The 16,891-nt window shown below is 40.4% G+C and overlaps 1 protein-coding gene across 24 annotated transcripts in view; it reads right to left on the bottom strand.

Annotated features, from left to right (window-relative positions):
- The window catches only part of LOC139260048 (poly(rC)-binding protein 3), a 305,580-nt gene that overhangs the window by 44,664 nt on the left and 244,025 nt on the right, over positions 1–16,891 (bottom strand). For 13 of the 24 annotated variants that reach the window (XM_070876158.1, XM_070876162.1, XM_070876141.1 and 10 more), the window contains 6 exons: positions 13,842–13,985; positions 9,544–9,567; positions 8,954–8,986; positions 8,723–8,839; positions 8,036–8,167; positions 5,894–6,034 (listed from right to left, as the gene is read on the bottom strand). In XM_070876158.1, the coding sequence (XP_070732259.1) occupies positions 5,894–6,034; positions 8,036–8,167; positions 8,723–8,839; positions 8,954–8,986; positions 9,544–9,567; positions 13,842–13,910 (516 nt within the window). In that variant the 5' untranslated portion in view covers positions 13,911–13,985. The remainder of the gene's footprint in view (positions 1–5,893; positions 6,035–8,035; positions 8,168–8,722; positions 8,840–8,953; positions 8,987–9,543; positions 9,568–13,841; positions 13,986–16,891) is intronic. The other 11 variants (XM_070876145.1, XM_070876147.1, XM_070876153.1 and 8 more) reach the window with 1 other exon arrangement.

The following is a 16,891-nucleotide window of genomic DNA, read 5'->3' as shown; positions in this document are numbered from 1 at the left end:
TGGCCTCCCCTCCTCTTTCAGCGACGACTGGAGCTCTCCTTCCCCACTGGTGACCTGGCCTCTTCTCCTCCTCCAGCACGTGATGAGTACCATGGCTGTGACCCCCCTGATAACTGTACATGCAGGTGACGGCTTGGTAGTTTTTGTAAACCCATGCCACTAGGTATCAAGTTAAGACTGTACCTACCTCATTTTATGTAGGAACTTTACATTTGCCAAGGTTATCTTTCTTAAAAAAAAATTGAAACTGCAATTATCTTTCTTAAAAGAAAATTGAAATTGCAATGAGCTTCCATTTCTGTATTAGGGAAATTGAACATTTGTCTACTTGTGCCAAGTGACACCATCAAGCACTCTCAAGTCAGCTACAGCAACGATCAGATACAATGCAGAGTGCTCCTATATTATCCAGTCATTATTACATATTACTACTTGGTCTGCTGAAGTATCAATGATGCTCAAGTAACTGTCAAGAATCATGGACCGGGGGTGGGGTTAGTTGCTATGATTTGAAAATCCTATTTAAATAATTGGATACACTTTGCTGACCTGGATAAATGACATCCTTCTGATCATCCTTATGTGTGACAAATAACAAGTTTAACAAAATAATTGAAAATTTCAGAAAAACATCCTCCGAAGTCCTGTGACAGAATGTGGAATTAAAACTCCTCACACTTGTAAATCAGACGGTGAATAATCCTGAAATATTGAATTTATTTAAAGGCATCCCTAATCTACTAAGACTGCCCCTTACCTCACCAGTCTCCTTTAGCAATTGCATTTAACATATTTGCTGCTTTTCACTTCAATCACTAAGTGGAATTGTGGCAAAGGTATTTCAGCATACTTTAAAGCTTAAAGAAAAAAGTTCTTCTCCACCTCCACATATACGACTCCATTTCCAAACTAGAAAGCAACTTAGTCAGGTCAGCAACTTATCCATGATTACTGTTAATACTGTTTCAAAATTGACTGGTGAAAGATTGCTAAGAATGGGAACAACAGATTCACACAATGCAAACATAACCAGTATCAGCTCCATCTTCAAGAGACACCTGGATAACACTGACCTTTATTCAGGGCGCTCAGAGCTGGAAAGGCAAGGCGAAGTGAGCGAGTCCCATCCTCCAACCTTTCTGGTAATAATCTTTTTAATTCCAGGAAGATTCCCCACTTCCCACTGGTTTGAGAACCACGATAAGCTGACTTAACATGATTAGTGATTGCACAAGTGGAATCTATTTCACTTTTACAGTCACACTTAGCCGCAGAACTGGCAAGCCTGATGCAAGGTTATAATGTAAAATCCATACTTCCTAGTTTCGCGGGTGATACTGAAATAAGTACCCCCGTTTACCTCGAGTAAAATCATTTACTTTACCTTGAATACTAGAGTGTTGTGATCACAGCCAACCTGCTGTAAGAGCAGAAACCTAGAAAAGGTTGTTGGCGCAGTCTGGAAAGAGCCCAGGTTGGAGAATAACACTATGGAAAATTTATATACCAAGGCACAAAGGCATCCGTTTCTTTCCTTAAACTCAAGAAAAGGGACAAATATAACACCATTATTCCTTGCATTCGGGAGTTAGGGGAATGATCCTCCTTGTACAAACACTTTCATAAAAACATAGAAAATAGGTGCAGGAGCAGCCATTTGAGCCTGCACCACCATTTAACATGATCATAGCTGATCATGAAACTTCAGTACCCTACTCCTGCCTTCTCTCCAGACCCACTGATCCCTTTCGCCATAAGGGCCACATCCAACTCCCTTTTGAATATATCCAAAGGAAATGGACTCAACAACTTTGCGGTAGAGAATTCCACAGGTTCAACATTTTCTGTGTGACAAAGTTTCTCCTCATCTCGGTCCTAGATGGCTTACCCATTATCCTTAGACTGTGACCCCTGGTTCTGGATTTCCCCAACATCGGGAACATTCTTCCTGCATCTAACCTGTCCAATTCTGTCAGAATTTTATATGCTTCGAAGAGATACTCTCTCATCCTTCTAAATTCCAGTAAATATAAGCCTAGTCGATCCAGTCTTTCTTCATATGTCAGTCCTGCCATCCCGGGAATCAGTCTGGTGAACCTTCGCTGCACTCCCTCAATAGCAAGAATGTCCTTCCTCAGATTAGGAGACCAAAACGACACACAATATTCAAGGTGTGGTCTCACCAAGGCCCTGTACAACTGCAGTAAGACCTCCCTGCTCCTATACTCAAATCCTCTCGCTATGAAGGCCAACATACCATTTGCTTTCTTTACTGCCTGCTGCACCTGCATGCCTACTTTCAATGACTGATGAACCATGACACCCAGGTCCCATTGCACCTCCCCTTTTCCTAATCTGTCACCATTCAGATAATAATCTGCCTTCCTGTTTTTGCCCCCAAAGTGGATAACCTCACATTTATCCACATTATACTGCATCTGCCATGCATTTGCCCACTCACCTAACCTGTCCAAGTCACCCTGCAGCCCCTTAGCATCCTCCTCACAGCTCACACTGCCACCCAGCTTAGTGCCATCTGCAAACTTGGAGATATTACATTCAATTCCTTCATCTAAATCATTAATATATATTGTAAATAGCTGGGGTCCCAGTACTGAACCTTGTGGTACCCCACTAGTCACTGCCTGCCATTCTGAAAAGGACCCGTTTATTCCTACTCTTTGCTTCCTGTCTGTCAAGCAGTTCTCTATCCATGTCAATACATTACTCCCAATATCATGTGCCTTAATTTTGCACACTAATCTCTTGTGTGGAACCTTGCCAAAAGCCTTTTGAAAGTCCAAATACACCACGTCCACTGGTTCTCCCTTATCCACTCTACTAGTTACATCCTCAAAAAATTCTAGAAGATTTGTCAAGCATGATTTCCCTTTCATAAATCCATGCTGACTTGGACCGATCCCGTCACTGGTTTCCAAATGCGTTGCTATTACATCTTTAATAATTGATTCCAGCATTTTCTCCACCACCGATGTCAGGTCTATAGTTTCCTGTTTTCTCTCTCCCTCCTTTTTTTTTTAAAAAGTGGGTTTACATTAGCTACCCTCCAATCCATAGGAACTGATCCAGAGTCCATGGAATGTTGGAAAATGATCACCAATGCATCTACTCTTTCTAGGGCCACTTCCTTAAGTACCCTGGGATGCAGACTATCAGGCCCTGGGAATTTATCAGCCTTTAATCCCATCAATTTCCCTAACACCATTTCCTGACGAATAAGGATTTCCCTCAGTTCCTCCTTCTCGCTAGACCCTCAGTCCTCTAGTATTTTCAGCAGGTTATTTGTGTCTTCCTTAGGTGAAGACAGAACCAAAGTATTTGTTCAATTGGTCCGCCATTTCCTTGTTCCCCATAATAATTTCACCTGATTCTGACTCCAAGAAACCTACATTAGTCTTCACTAATCTTTTTCTCTTCACATATCTATAGAAGCTTTTGCACAGTTTTTATGTTCCCAACAAACTTCCTCTCATATTCTATTTCCCCCCTCCTAATTAAACCCTTTGTCCTCCTCTGCTGAATTCTAAATTTCTCCCAGTCCTCAGGTTTGCTGCTTTTTCTGGCCAATTTATATGCCCCTTCCTTGGATTTAACACTATCCCGAATTTCCCTTGTTAGCCACGGTTGAGCCACCTTCCCCGTTTTATTTTTACTCCAGACAGGGATGTACAATTGTTGAAGTTCAACCATGTGATCTTTAAATGTCTGCCATTGCCGATCCACGTCAACCCTTTAAGTATCATTCGCCAGTCTATCCTAGCCATCTCATACCATCCAAGTTACCTTTCTTTAAGTTCAGGACCCTAGTCTCTGAATTAACTGTGTCACTCTCCATCTTAATGACCATACCATATTATGGTCACTCTTCCCCAAGGGGCCTCACAAGACAAGATTGCTAATTAATCCTCTCTCATTACACAAGACCCAGTCTAGGATGGCCAGCTCTCGCGTTGGTTCCTCGACATATTGGTTTAGAAAATCATCCCTTATACATTCCAGAAAATCCTTCTCCACAGTATTGCTACCAGTTTGGTTAGCCCAATCTGTATGTAGATTAAAGTCACCCATGATAACTGCTGTACCTTTATTGCACGCATCCCTAATTTCCTGATTGATGCCATCCCCAACCTCACTACTACTGTTTGGTGGTCTGTACACAACTCCCACTAGCGTTTTCTGTCCTTTGGTGTTTCGCAGCTCTACCCATAAAGATTCCACATCATCCAAGCTAATGTCCTTCCTTACTATTGCGTTAATCTCCTCTTCAACCAGCAACGCCACCCCACCTCCTTTTCCTTTCTGTTTATCTTCCTGAATATCCCTGGATGTTGAATTCCCAGCCTTGGTTACCTCGGTCCCCAAGTGTCTAATGTTTTTAGTTAACTGTTTAAAATGCTGATGACATAGCTGACAATTCATAAAGACTTTTGTGATTTGAACAAATTTAATAAACTATGAAATGCAATTTCCCCACAGTGAGACTTTTGCTTACAAGAAACCTAGACACAGAAGCAGGATATTTACATCTCCTCTGCTAAAATTAATCTACTTGATGACCAATTTCTTTCTTCTCCATAATAAAGCATAATAATTCCACAGTGCAAATTCTCCAACCTGGGCTCTTCCCCATGTAAACATAACCTCTCCTAGGTAAATAAAGCAGTAATGCGAAGTAAAATGGTTCAAAGTATACCTTTTAATTTCTATAGTGACTGTTCATGCAAACTGGAGTAATAATCCTCTGTTGATAGTGCAGTGGAGCATTGATTGATGAGGCCAACTTGGAATGTAAAATATGAATACCAAATTTAGTTCACTCTTATTTTTCTTCCTTGTCTTTTTTTTTAAACTGGAAATTATTTGCAGCACACAGATTCAATTTTCATCCTACAATTTAAACATCAAGGTGCAGATTTTAAAAGGGGAAAAAAAAAAGAGTACAAATTGATGAATAAATGACCTACATTGCTGATACTGTCTTGCACTGTATTTCATCTGTGTGCTGTGAATAATTTCCAGTAAAAAAAAAGGCAAAGGGCTGGATCTTCAGGTCCTTTGCACTCCAGGTTTCACCCCGAAGCGACGTGAGAGGCGGCGGTGAGGTCTCCTGCGCCCCATCACGATCTTCCGGTCGGATTTTGCAGTGGCGCTGAGCAGCACTGCCGGAAAGAGCTGCGCCGGGTGTGCAATGCCTCTGGTTGCAACACCAGCAGGAAGTTTGAATTTTGCCCGATCCGTCCGCCCGGAAGTACGCCTACAATGACCGCCTGGGAAATCAGAGCGGTCCAGTGGCGCAGAGGAATGTAAAGTACTACAAAAGTAAGTGCGAGTGTTTGTTCTTTTAATTCATTTAGCGATTTGTGTTGTGGTGGCATGGGTAATGTTTTGGAATTTTTTTTTTATAAAAAGGATCCCCCCCCTCCCCGCCAGGCCACTCTCGGAGCACACTTTAAGTTCGCAAGTTTCCCATCCTTGCACCACAAAAAGTCCACAACGCCTCCCTTAGCGCTGCGCCCCCGACGCGGGGCCTAGATGCCCAAACTTGCATACAAAAGCGCAAACTATTCCCGACCAGTAACTTTCCTGCCCCACCTCAGTTTTCATCCCGAAAACAGAAAAGCCTAAAATCCAGCCCAAGGAAGAAAAACAGGTGAATGAACCAAGTTTTGGAAAAAAGTTGATGTTATGATCTGAAGGTTGAACATCAATCTTTCATCTTATCATTTATTTAAACTCTACACCTCCTATGTTACAAAACTAATTAGGCTAGACCTCTTAAGGTATATCCATCTCAGTTGCTGTATCAAAGTTGTTCAACCCCAGAAAGCTGCCCATCATTCCCTCCTTAAAACTCACTGCTCCTGATGCTCGCCTTATACTCTACCTCCAGCATCACCACACATATTTGTTTCACACATTGGATGATAGCATCTGGCATCCCAGAGATTGTCACAGCACGTTCAGTGGAATTAGGCAGCATGTCCCCTGCCACCTGGACTTGAGCCCCTGTCGACTGGAAAGAACAGAAAAACATTTATGGGTTAAAACCACAGATGTGGTGTCAGAACTTGAAGAATTCTAGAACAATGATCTGCAGCAAGTCCATTGTCCCAATTTAGTTAAACTTGCCTGCATTGTGTGTAGGTGACACATTTCAATTAGTCCAAGTGCCTCAATATGCACATACCATACAAACAGAATACAGGGAGAACAACATAATTAATTTCAATCTTGATTAAGATCGTAACCTATTATCTTAACTATATTAAAAATTGTGTTAAAATAAGAATCAAGAATTTAATGCGAATGTTTAGGTAACGGAAAATTAAATCCCACTACTTCTTCCTTCCTCACAAGATAATGTTTATGTTTATATTTATATTACATAAAATTCTAACCAGTTAGAAATTTATTGCTAGCATATCAACCGTTTCTATACTATTTATACAGTAGTTAATGAAAAAAAAAAGCAAAGATTTGCACTTATATAATGCTTTTCATGACCACTGGACGTCGCAAAACATTTGCAGCCAATGAAGTACTTTTTGAAGTGTAGTCTCTGTTGTAATGTCGGAAACGTGACAGCCAGTTGGCGCACAGCAAGGTCCCACAAACAACAATATGATAATGACCAGATAATCAGTTTTAGTGATGTTGATTGAGGAATAAATATTGGCCAGGACAGTTAATGTCAGCAAATCAACTTTTTTTTGATTATAACCAATCATACTCTTAATTACTTTTAACCAAAATTTAAAAACAATCTTGCCCGGATTCCTTGCCAAGAAAGAGTTAGCTCTGGCTATGGGTTTCATGTTCGTGGACAAGGCAATGTCATAACTGATCGATGAGAAGCTTTCTTGCAGCACAGTAAGAAAATATTTCCGCTGCCTATGGAGCTTAGACAGTAGTGTGAGCTGCAACATTGCCTTCCTGTATGCAGACATTAAACCATGCATTAACATAAGGTAAATCCGGTACTTCAGCATCATTTAAGAGTCATTTATTGACTTACTAGCATACAATTGCTGCTGCTGTATAGAAATAAAAATATAAATTTTTATTTTTCCTTTGGGTCCCAGTCACAATTTTTTGAAATTTAGTATAGGGGTTCTTGGGAACACGTCAACATCTGCAGCGGGAGCTTGAAAATGTGTTAATATTTGTCAGGAGTGCCTCACAAAAAAAAGATTGAAAGTCACTGATTTAGTGAGACAAGTAGTGGTATCAGGGATAGTGGACTTCAGTTATATGAAGAGACAAGAGAAGCTATGATTGTTCTCCTTGGAGCAGAGAAAATTGAAGGAAGGTTTTAGAGGTTATGAAGGGTTTTGTTAGATTAAATAAAGATCATTTATTTCCACTGGCAGGAGGATCAGTAACCAGAAAACACAAATTTAAGGTAATTGCCAAAAGAACCAGAGGATAGATGAGAATTTTCTTTACACAGCGAGTTATGATGGATCTGGAATTCACTGCCTGAAAGGGTGGTTAAAGTAAATTCAATAGTAACTTTCAAAAGGGAATTTGATATATACTTGAAAAGGAAAACTTTTTATAGCTACGGGGAAAGAGCAGGGAAGTGGGATTAATTTGGATAGCTCTTTCAAAGAGTCAGCATAGGCACGATAGCTTCCTTCTGTTCAGCATGATTTTATGAGCTCTCTTTGTTAGTTATCACTGGCGGCAACCAGTTGTTATGCCATCATAAGTTCAACAAAAAAATGATGTACAGTGTCCCTTCCTTATCCCAAAACAGAGCATCAGCGAGCCAAGCTGAAAACTAACTATTCACTGCCAACACTGGCAGATGAGACCAGATCATAAGACAACTCTGATCACGAACTGTAACCACCCATTTGGGAGTTTGGTACTGCACTGCCTGTGACACACTCAAATATGGGCCATATGTTTCTATCCTAATAGGGAGCATCACATTTGAAATAGGACATTTTACCAAGATCAACCATGTTCAAGTGGAGAACTGGATTATTCTGTGGAAGGAAAAGCTGACCTCACGAATTTCTTTGATCTTGGAACCCCCTTTTCCAATCAGTGATCCGCACTGACTAGCTGGTACAACGAGTCGCAGGGTCACGGGTGGTTTACTGGTGGCTGTACTGTTGGTCATTGAATTATCGATGTCCTGAAATTGCAAACATATCAGTTTTGATGTTACAGGTTGTGCTATTATTCTGAAATAATCTGCCCATTAATTTCTGTAACAAATCTGTGTAAGATATGACGTTTATAAGTTTGTTGCATTTTAAGTGCAACAGATTCTTACTATTTGACTCCCCAAATTTCACACTAGCAACTTTTAGCAAGGGGTGACAGGTATATTAGTTTAAACCTCATGTAAGGCACAAATCATTCAAATGTATAGTTTCATTTACCTGTCAGGAAATTAGCCTAAATTCCCACACAGTTCATACAATTATTATGGAGATGACTCAGAAAAGAGTTTATTTTCATTATATGCAATAGCGCTAGTTTCAGTTTTGAGTTCTATGACTTACTAGCACTACATGTTTCTTTGTAAAAATGCACCTGTAAATAAACTACAGCAGAACAAATTCCAAGTGAAGAGAAACCTACACAAGCTACATCTCTCCTTTCAACACGTTTCCACCTTTTGCAAAATGGGTCTATTCCCAATTGCACTATTAAAAATCCTATGGAAGGAGAAGCGATCTCTTACCTCCTCAAACTTAAAGGCGATCATCGCAAATGCTTTGAATATCGCATCAGTTGGGCCTGTGATGGTTACAATTCTCTCAGGACAATTTCCTTCAGAGATATTAATGCGTGCACCGCTCTGAAACAGTTATGAGAATGTCCAAGTTACTACAGAAAATCTGATCAAATCATCCAGCAGAGGAACAGAAATTAAAGAATAAAGTGAGGAATTACCCAACAGTCATTCACCTACCTCCTCACGCATCTTCTTCACAGTCTCACCTTTCTGAAAGAAGAGGGGACATACAAAGCATGTACTGTACCCATGCATATATTGCACATGTAGTTCATTTTTAATAAAATGGTATTGTATAATCTATGGACATGATAGCATTGGCTACAGATTGGTATGGAGTCAAAAGCAAGTACAGAATAAACATCTATGGATTAGGGAGCTTAAACAGATGCTGTTCAGCATCTCGTCTATGGAAATAGTAACTTATTGACTGCCGACTTGCATTCAAATGGCATGAATTCATTGGGCTCTGTGGCAATTGTACACAATAGTTACAAACAATAATCACCACTTCTGTGGGATGGAACTAAATGGACATGCAGTACTGGACCCATAAAGGAAAATGAAGTTGAAAGGTTTCTTCAGAAGAAAACATGGTCGATATGAAAAGTTCCTTTTATGGAAACTATAAGACATTAGCTACAGAAAAATATATCAAATATGTCACATGAAATATCTATGGGTTCATTATGAAGTTGCATAAAGTGAGAGTGAGGCTTTGTGATCAGTCTGAGTTATCACCAGCAAAGTAAAATATTAATACAAACCTTTCCAATGATACTTCCAACTTCCTGCAAGTTTCAAAGAGAAAAATTTAGTAATGCTTATCCTGAGCTTTCAAATTCCTCCATAGCACACTGCTTAACTCATTCACGTAAAATTTCTTGTGGCGTATTTTGACAGTACTTAACCTGCTTTAAATAAATGTGTTAACCACTGCCTTAAATACGGCAAAAAATATTTTTTATATACCACCTAATTTGCTACCAGGGTAAATTAAACTCCAAATTCATTTCATACATAAAATCTAGTCATGGTTCAGCAGGTTTATGAAAGCAAATACCTCTAAGCAAATATTTACATAGTCCCAAGAAACAATACACCAGTTCCAAAACAGAAATGATACATTGTATTTCCTGAACAGAAAAAAAGGGAGAAGGGAGAGGGAAGGAGGCGCACGCAGAGGGGGAGCGAACACGCGGTAGAGAGGGGTGGGGTGGACATTTGCCGCAGAGGGGTGGTGGGGGAGTCTGCCAGAGAATGGTTGGAAAGGAGAAGTAGCGTGCGCTAGAAAGAGCAAAGGGGGAGGGGATAGTGCACTAGAAATAAAGCGCACGCTGCGTATAGAGGGGTAGAGAGAGAGCGTTGCGTACATTGATACAATGAGACACACACGGCAAGAGGGAGTGAGAGATATGCATTGGGGGAGTCACCCCAGGCCACTTATGTTGATGTAGCTAGCTCAAGATGAGCACTGTCAGAAGTTTGGGATAAAGTTTTTTGCTTGCGCTCTCAGTTGGGGGTAAGTAATGCTGTAGGGTCCTAACAGGGCAACATTTTTTAAATCCAGATGATAAGTGATAACCAATTGCCATAAGCAGCACAGCAGGTGTACGGTTAGCCTGTGGTTGAAGGAGAAAGCAGTGATGCAACCTGGCAGCCTCTTCCTCTCATTTGGAAATTTTACTGAAGACCAAGTAAGGATGAACATTTAATTTTTGCAAACTCAAAAAAATGTTTGGTGCCTTCAAGCAGAACTGCACACGACCTGCTTAAGAATTAAATGAGAGAAAAAAGTGCCACTCTCAACATTACCCTCACCAAATTAGCACATGAAGAAAAGATTTGCAACAACTTGTATTTATATAGCTTCTTTAATGCAGTAAAATGCCCCAAGGCACGTCACAGGAGCATTAACAAAACTTGATACCAAGCTACATAAGGAGTTATTAGGGCAGATGACCAACAGCTTGGTCAAATGCGTAGATTTCATGGAGCATCTTAAAGGAGGAAAGAGAGGTAGAGAGCCGGAGAGGTTTTGGGAGGGAATTCCAGAGCCTAGACAGCTGAAGGCATGGCCGCCAATGGTTGAGCAATTAAAAAAAAAAAATCGGGAATGCTCAAAAGGCCAGAATTGGAGGAGCACAGATATCGGAGTGTTGCAGAGCTGGAGGAGATTAGAGTTAGGGAGGGGCGAGGCCATGGAGGAATTTGAAAATCAGGATGAGTGTTTTAAAAATAGTGATACTTTATTTTTGTTTTATTGAATTTGTTTCTCTTCAAATGTGAAAAGAATCTAGGGAAGAAATAGCAGAAGCTTTACTACACATATTTAGTAATTCTTTAGAGAAAAAGGTGCAGAGGACTGGTGGATAGCTAACGTAATACCTATATTTAAGAAGGGAGATAGAACATGTCCAGAGAACTATAGGCCAGTCAGCTTAACATCGGTGGTTGGAAAAATTATTGCATTTCTAAAGGAGAAAATAGAAGAACAATTGGAAATGAAAAATATAATAGTCAGCATGGATTTCAAAAGGGAATGTCTTGCTTGACCAACCAAATTGAATTTTTTTTGAGGTAACAGAGAAAATAGAAAAGGGTAATGCAGTAGATGTAATTCATCTATATTTTCAAAAGGTCTTTAATAAGAGATGGTTGGATGGGCACTTAAAGTGCCGTAACCTGCAGGGTTACGGACCTAGAACTGGTAATTGGGATTAGACTGGATGACCTTTTGTTGGGCGGCGCAGATATAATAAGTACTGCAGGGAATCGAATACGGCTAGGGTGATCTCCTGGACTAGTTTTGATCGCCTGGATGGGTCGGAGAGGAATTTTCCCAGATTTTTTCTCTCCCTAAATTGGCCTGAGTTTTTAATCTGGTTTTTGCCTCTCCCAGGAGATCACATGGCTCCAGTTGGAGTGGAGTGTAGAATGTTTCAGTATAAGGGATGTCACAGTTGTGTGAGGCGGACTGGTTGGGCTGGGTGCTCTTTGCCTTTCTGTCGTTGTTCATAGGTGTACATGTAACCTTTAGGGCTGCTGACCGAGGATTGTGCGGCTCTTTGTCGGCTGGCGTGGATACGATGGCCAAAATGTCCTCCTTCTGCGCTGTAAATTTCTATGTTTCTATAAGGTACCACATAATAGACCAATGAATAATTTCAGAGAATGTGGAGTCAGAGGACAAGTAGCAGAATGGATAGCTAGCTGGCTTCGAGACAGAAAGCAGCGAGTAGAGGTAAAGGGTAGCTATTCACAATGGCAGAAGGTGGGTAGTGGTGTTCCACAAGGATCAGTGCTGGAACCTCTTGTTCACAATTTATATTAACAATTTAGGCTTTGGAATCAAAAACAATTTCTAAATTTGCAGATGACACCAAATTGGAAGGGGGGGGGGGCGGGGGAAGGATAGCCAATACTGAGGAGGACTGCAACAAATTACAAAACAACATTAATGTATTTGCAGAATGGGCATATAATTGACAAATGAAATTCAACAGAGATAAATGTGAGGCATTACATTTTGAGAAGAAAAATACGAGGTCACATATGACTTACAAAAGAAGAATCTGAATGGGGCAGAGGAGCAAAGGGATCTAGGAGTACAAATACACATATCACTAAAAGTAACACAGGTTAACAAGGCCATAAAATAGGAAAAGAAAAGTCAGAGTTTATTTCGAGAGGGATAGAATTGAAAAGTAGTGAAGTTATGCTAAACTTGTATCTAACCTTGGTTAAACCATATTTGTAGTACTGTGTGCAATTCTGATCGCCATATTATAAAAAGGATATACAGGCATTGAAAAGGGTGCAGAGAAGATTTACAAGGATAATACCAGAAATGCGAGGGTACATCTATCAGGAAAGGATGAACAGCTGGGTCTCTTTTCTCTTGAAAAGAGAAGGCTGAGGGGTGACCCAATAGAGGTCTTAAAATTATGAAATGTTTTGATAGAGTATGTACAGAGAGAGTGTTTCCACTTGTGGGGAAGAGCATAACTAAAAGCCAATAGGATAGTCACCAAGAAAACAATTAGGGAATTCAGAAGAAACTTCTTTACGCAGAGAGTGGCGAGAATGTGGAACTCGCAATCACAGGGAGTGGTTGAAGCGCATAGTATGGATGCATTTAAGGGATGGTTAGATAAGAATATGAGGGAGAAGGGAATAGAGGGTTATGCGGATAGGGTTAGATGGGGAAAGATGGGAGGAGTCTCGAGTGGAGCATAAGGAGTGGTTCGGCCGAATGGCCTGTTTCTGTGCTGTATATTCTATGCAATCCTATGTGAAATTCTCATCCTTATTTTCAAATCCATCCATGGCCTCATCCCTTCCGATCTCTGTAATCTCCTCCAACCCTACAACTCTCCAAGATATCTGCGCTCTTCCAATTCTGACCTCTTGAGCATCCCCATTTTAAATCGCTCCATCATTGGAGACTGTGCCTTCAGCTGCCAAGGTCCTAAGCTCTGTAATTCCTTCCCTAAACCGCTCTGCTTCTCTACTGCTTTTCCCCTTTAAGACGCTCCTTAAAACCTTTTGGTCATCTAATCTTCTTTTGTGGCTCAGTCTCAACTGTTGGTGTCCTCTCTTTCCACCCGCTACCCATCACAATCATGCAAATAACAGCTCGATCGAACACAAATTTCATCTAATGTGTTGATGAGCCATCCTATAATTCAAACGCTCCATAACCTGGTTGGTAGTTGAACTATTGCCACGGTTAAATTTTAATATTTGAAGAAACTCATTCATTTCAAGTATATTCCTGCTCATGTAAATGACAGCTGGAGAATCCATCTTGACATTTCACTTAAGCAATTATTTGTCAGCAAGATAGCATGCAAGTTAGAACATAAAGTCGCCATCTCATAAGTGTAACCACTACTTCCCCGTTATGACATTTGTTCCTCTTATTGATGATTATCATTAATTCTATGCCATGTCCAAAATAAGCCAAATTAACTCAAACTTAGTCATCACTGGTGACACTGCCACCAGCAATACAAGGATAGTTGAATTACCTCATATTGTTTTACTCAAACTGAATACTTACCTTCCCATGCATGAGCAGTCGGATGGTAAGGGTAACATTCAGCCCGCCTTCAGTAACTTTAGGGTCCATAGTGGTGGCAGTATCGCTGTTGCTGGTTTACTATCAAGGATTCCTCGAGGACAGTGTAATCGGGCGGTGACGCACCTGTAATGAACACACAGAGGAAACAGTATTCACAAGATATTTGCCTGTAAAGAGTGATAAATCAGAAGACACACAGGCACTCTTACATACACAGACCTTCAAGCAGCACATACCAATTAGAACTCGCTAGTCAGACAGCCTGACACTGTTTATTGTTCATGGTACATTTTAGGAGCAGGTATGCTCCAGTAAAAATGGATGCTGGTTTCAATGTGAGGATCCTTCTAATTGACAACTGAAAGTCCATTTTTTTTTTTAAGGTTCATGGTGCACAAATCCCAATGTTCCAAGGCATAAAACACTAGAATGGGACAGATGCAGCACGAATCCAAGGCTCTTCACGAGACTGCCAGGAATTAAAACCTTAAATTCCTAATTTAGTTGTCGTGGTTTCAGTTACTCACCCAACAATTCACATGATGACAATAATACTCAAAGTAGATGCATACATCTTAAAAAAAAATAATTAGTGGATTTCCCGCGTTACTCCTTGTGGATAGTCTGAGGTCTGGGTAAAGTTTCAAAATGTACGAATGAGAACAAGTTCAGATATTCTATAGAATACCCAAAAACTGGTCCAATGAGCTTTTGGGGTTTTGTAATTCATTTTAATAATCATCCTTATATCACAGATAGTGGTGTGCAGATGCTAGCAGTGCACACAAATTGCCACATCAGTTTTCACCAAGACATCTACTTGTTATAAATATCAATGAACAGTCTCCAGCCACAGAAGTAGCTGCAACATATGCACAAGCAGCATTCCTTCCTACAAACATATCTTGCAAGGTAACAGTTACTCATAATCAGCCAGCAGTCCCACTCTTGATCAACATTCCAATGACTCCTGGTACAAACTGTGCATGTGGTCTTTGGGTGAAGATACGATCAAGCTCAGCAATTACATCATTGGAGTCAAGTAGACTGACGACACGATAATTGGTCTGACATGTGTAGAATGGCCATCCTCGGGCTCCCAACACTTGAAATATACCCAGCAAGAATCACTGCTTTCAAGAGAGGAAGGGGAGCCAATAGGAAGGGACACCCAGCACATAATTCTAGAGGTGTACTTATCTTGCAGGTTAATTCTAATCTGTAGAAACAGAGTTACACAGACCACAACAGATTCTTATTCTAACTCAAGCAAAGAATTGTCATAATCCATTAGGACAGATTTTTATTTCAATGATTGCAATTGCAACACAGGCATGGTAAACAACATGTGTGTTTAAGTGTATTCAATAGATACGGTGATGGGGAGTGAGCCTAACACAGCAGCTTACAGGCATCTAAAGGACTGGTGGCTAGTGATTATTTTAATATTTAGGCATGTTGAAGCCCATAGGATCTTTTGGATAGGGTTGCCACAGCTTTGTGAATTTCCACTATGGTTGACAAGTCAACTAACTCATCCAATCAATGTAGGTTGAAGCACATAGTCCATCTGAAAATGAATATACTTGTTGAGGCAGACAAGCTGACCAATTGCTAGTGACTGATTGGCACATAACATCACACTCTTATTTGGCACTTCTGATCAGGAAAAACATCTCTGTAAATGTTTAATATTTTTCAATTCCAAGACTTATGCCAACATTTGAAAACACAAAGTTTCTGTTGAAGTCTTCATTTTTTTTTAAGTCTACCTATAAAAATGAAAATAAGGATCGTTTCTGGAAGTTACAAGTTGAATTTTAGAATGATGCACTCAAACACTTAGCTGAAATCATGGATTATGTGCAAATGAACCTTGACTGGAAGTGAGACACAGACTGAGTGCCATAAGGATGTATAGCTAATTAACACTGCAGGTGAAAGTCGTTTTCTTTCCCCCAAGTCAAAGTCACAACTAGATTATCTTCACAAAATCTAACAATCCGTTGCCACAGTTTTCATTGCGCAAACCATTTGGGATGAAACTGCACTTATACCAATAATATACAAATTTTAAATGTCATTAAAACAGGGAAGAGAGGAATTCTAAATGAAAACAAAATGCTGCGGATGCTGGAAATCGGAAATAAAACAGAAATTGCTGGTAATACTCAGCAGGTCAGGCAGCATCTGTGGAGCGAGAAATCGAGTTAATGTTTCAGGACAATGAACTAAAAGTTCTGCTGAACGGTCATCATCCTGAAATGTTAACTATTTCTCGCTCCACAGATGCTGACCGACTTGCTGAGTATTTCCAGCATTTTCTGTTTTTAATTCTAAATGAACATGTTTGTATGCTAACCTTTCAAAATATAATTTAATCTAATTGTTTTCATGGTGTATCATTTTGACAATCTGAAGATAGAAATTTAAAAAAAATTACAGCCATTTGAAACAGAATCGCTGTCTGACAATAGAAACAAAGAAAATAGGTGCGAAGGTAGGCCATTCGGCCCTTCGAGACTGCACCACCATTCAATTGACAAGATCCCGCACAAGAGATTGGTGTGCAAAGTCAAAGCGCGTGGTATTGGGGGTAATGTACTGACGTGGATAGATGGTTGGCAGACAGGAAGGAGAGAGTCGGGAAAAAAGGGTCCTTTTCAGAATGGCAGGCAGTGACGAGTGGAGTGCCGCAGGGCTCTGTGCTGGGCCCCCAGCTCTTTACAATATACATTAACGATTTGGATGAAGGAATTGAGTGTAATATCTCCAAGTTTGCAGATGACACTAAACTGGGTGGCGGTGTGAGGACGCTGCTAAGAGGATGCAGAGTGACTTGGACAGGTTAGGTGAGTTGGCAAATGCATGGCAGATGCAATATAATGTGGATAAATGTGAGGTATCCATTTTGGGAGCAAAAACATGAAGGCAGACTATTATCTGAATGGCGACAGATTAGGAAAAGGGGAGGTGCAAAGAGACCTGGGTGTCATGGTTCATCAGTCATTGAAGGTTGGCATGCAGGT

Source organism: Pristiophorus japonicus, chromosome 3 (assembly GCF_044704955.1).
Source record: "Pristiophorus japonicus isolate sPriJap1 chromosome 3, sPriJap1.hap1, whole genome shotgun sequence".
NCBI lineage: Eukaryota > Metazoa > Chordata > Chondrichthyes > Pristiophoridae > Pristiophorus > Pristiophorus japonicus.
Note: the sequence above shows the minus strand (reverse complement) of the source record. Positions and strands in the feature narration are given on the sequence as shown.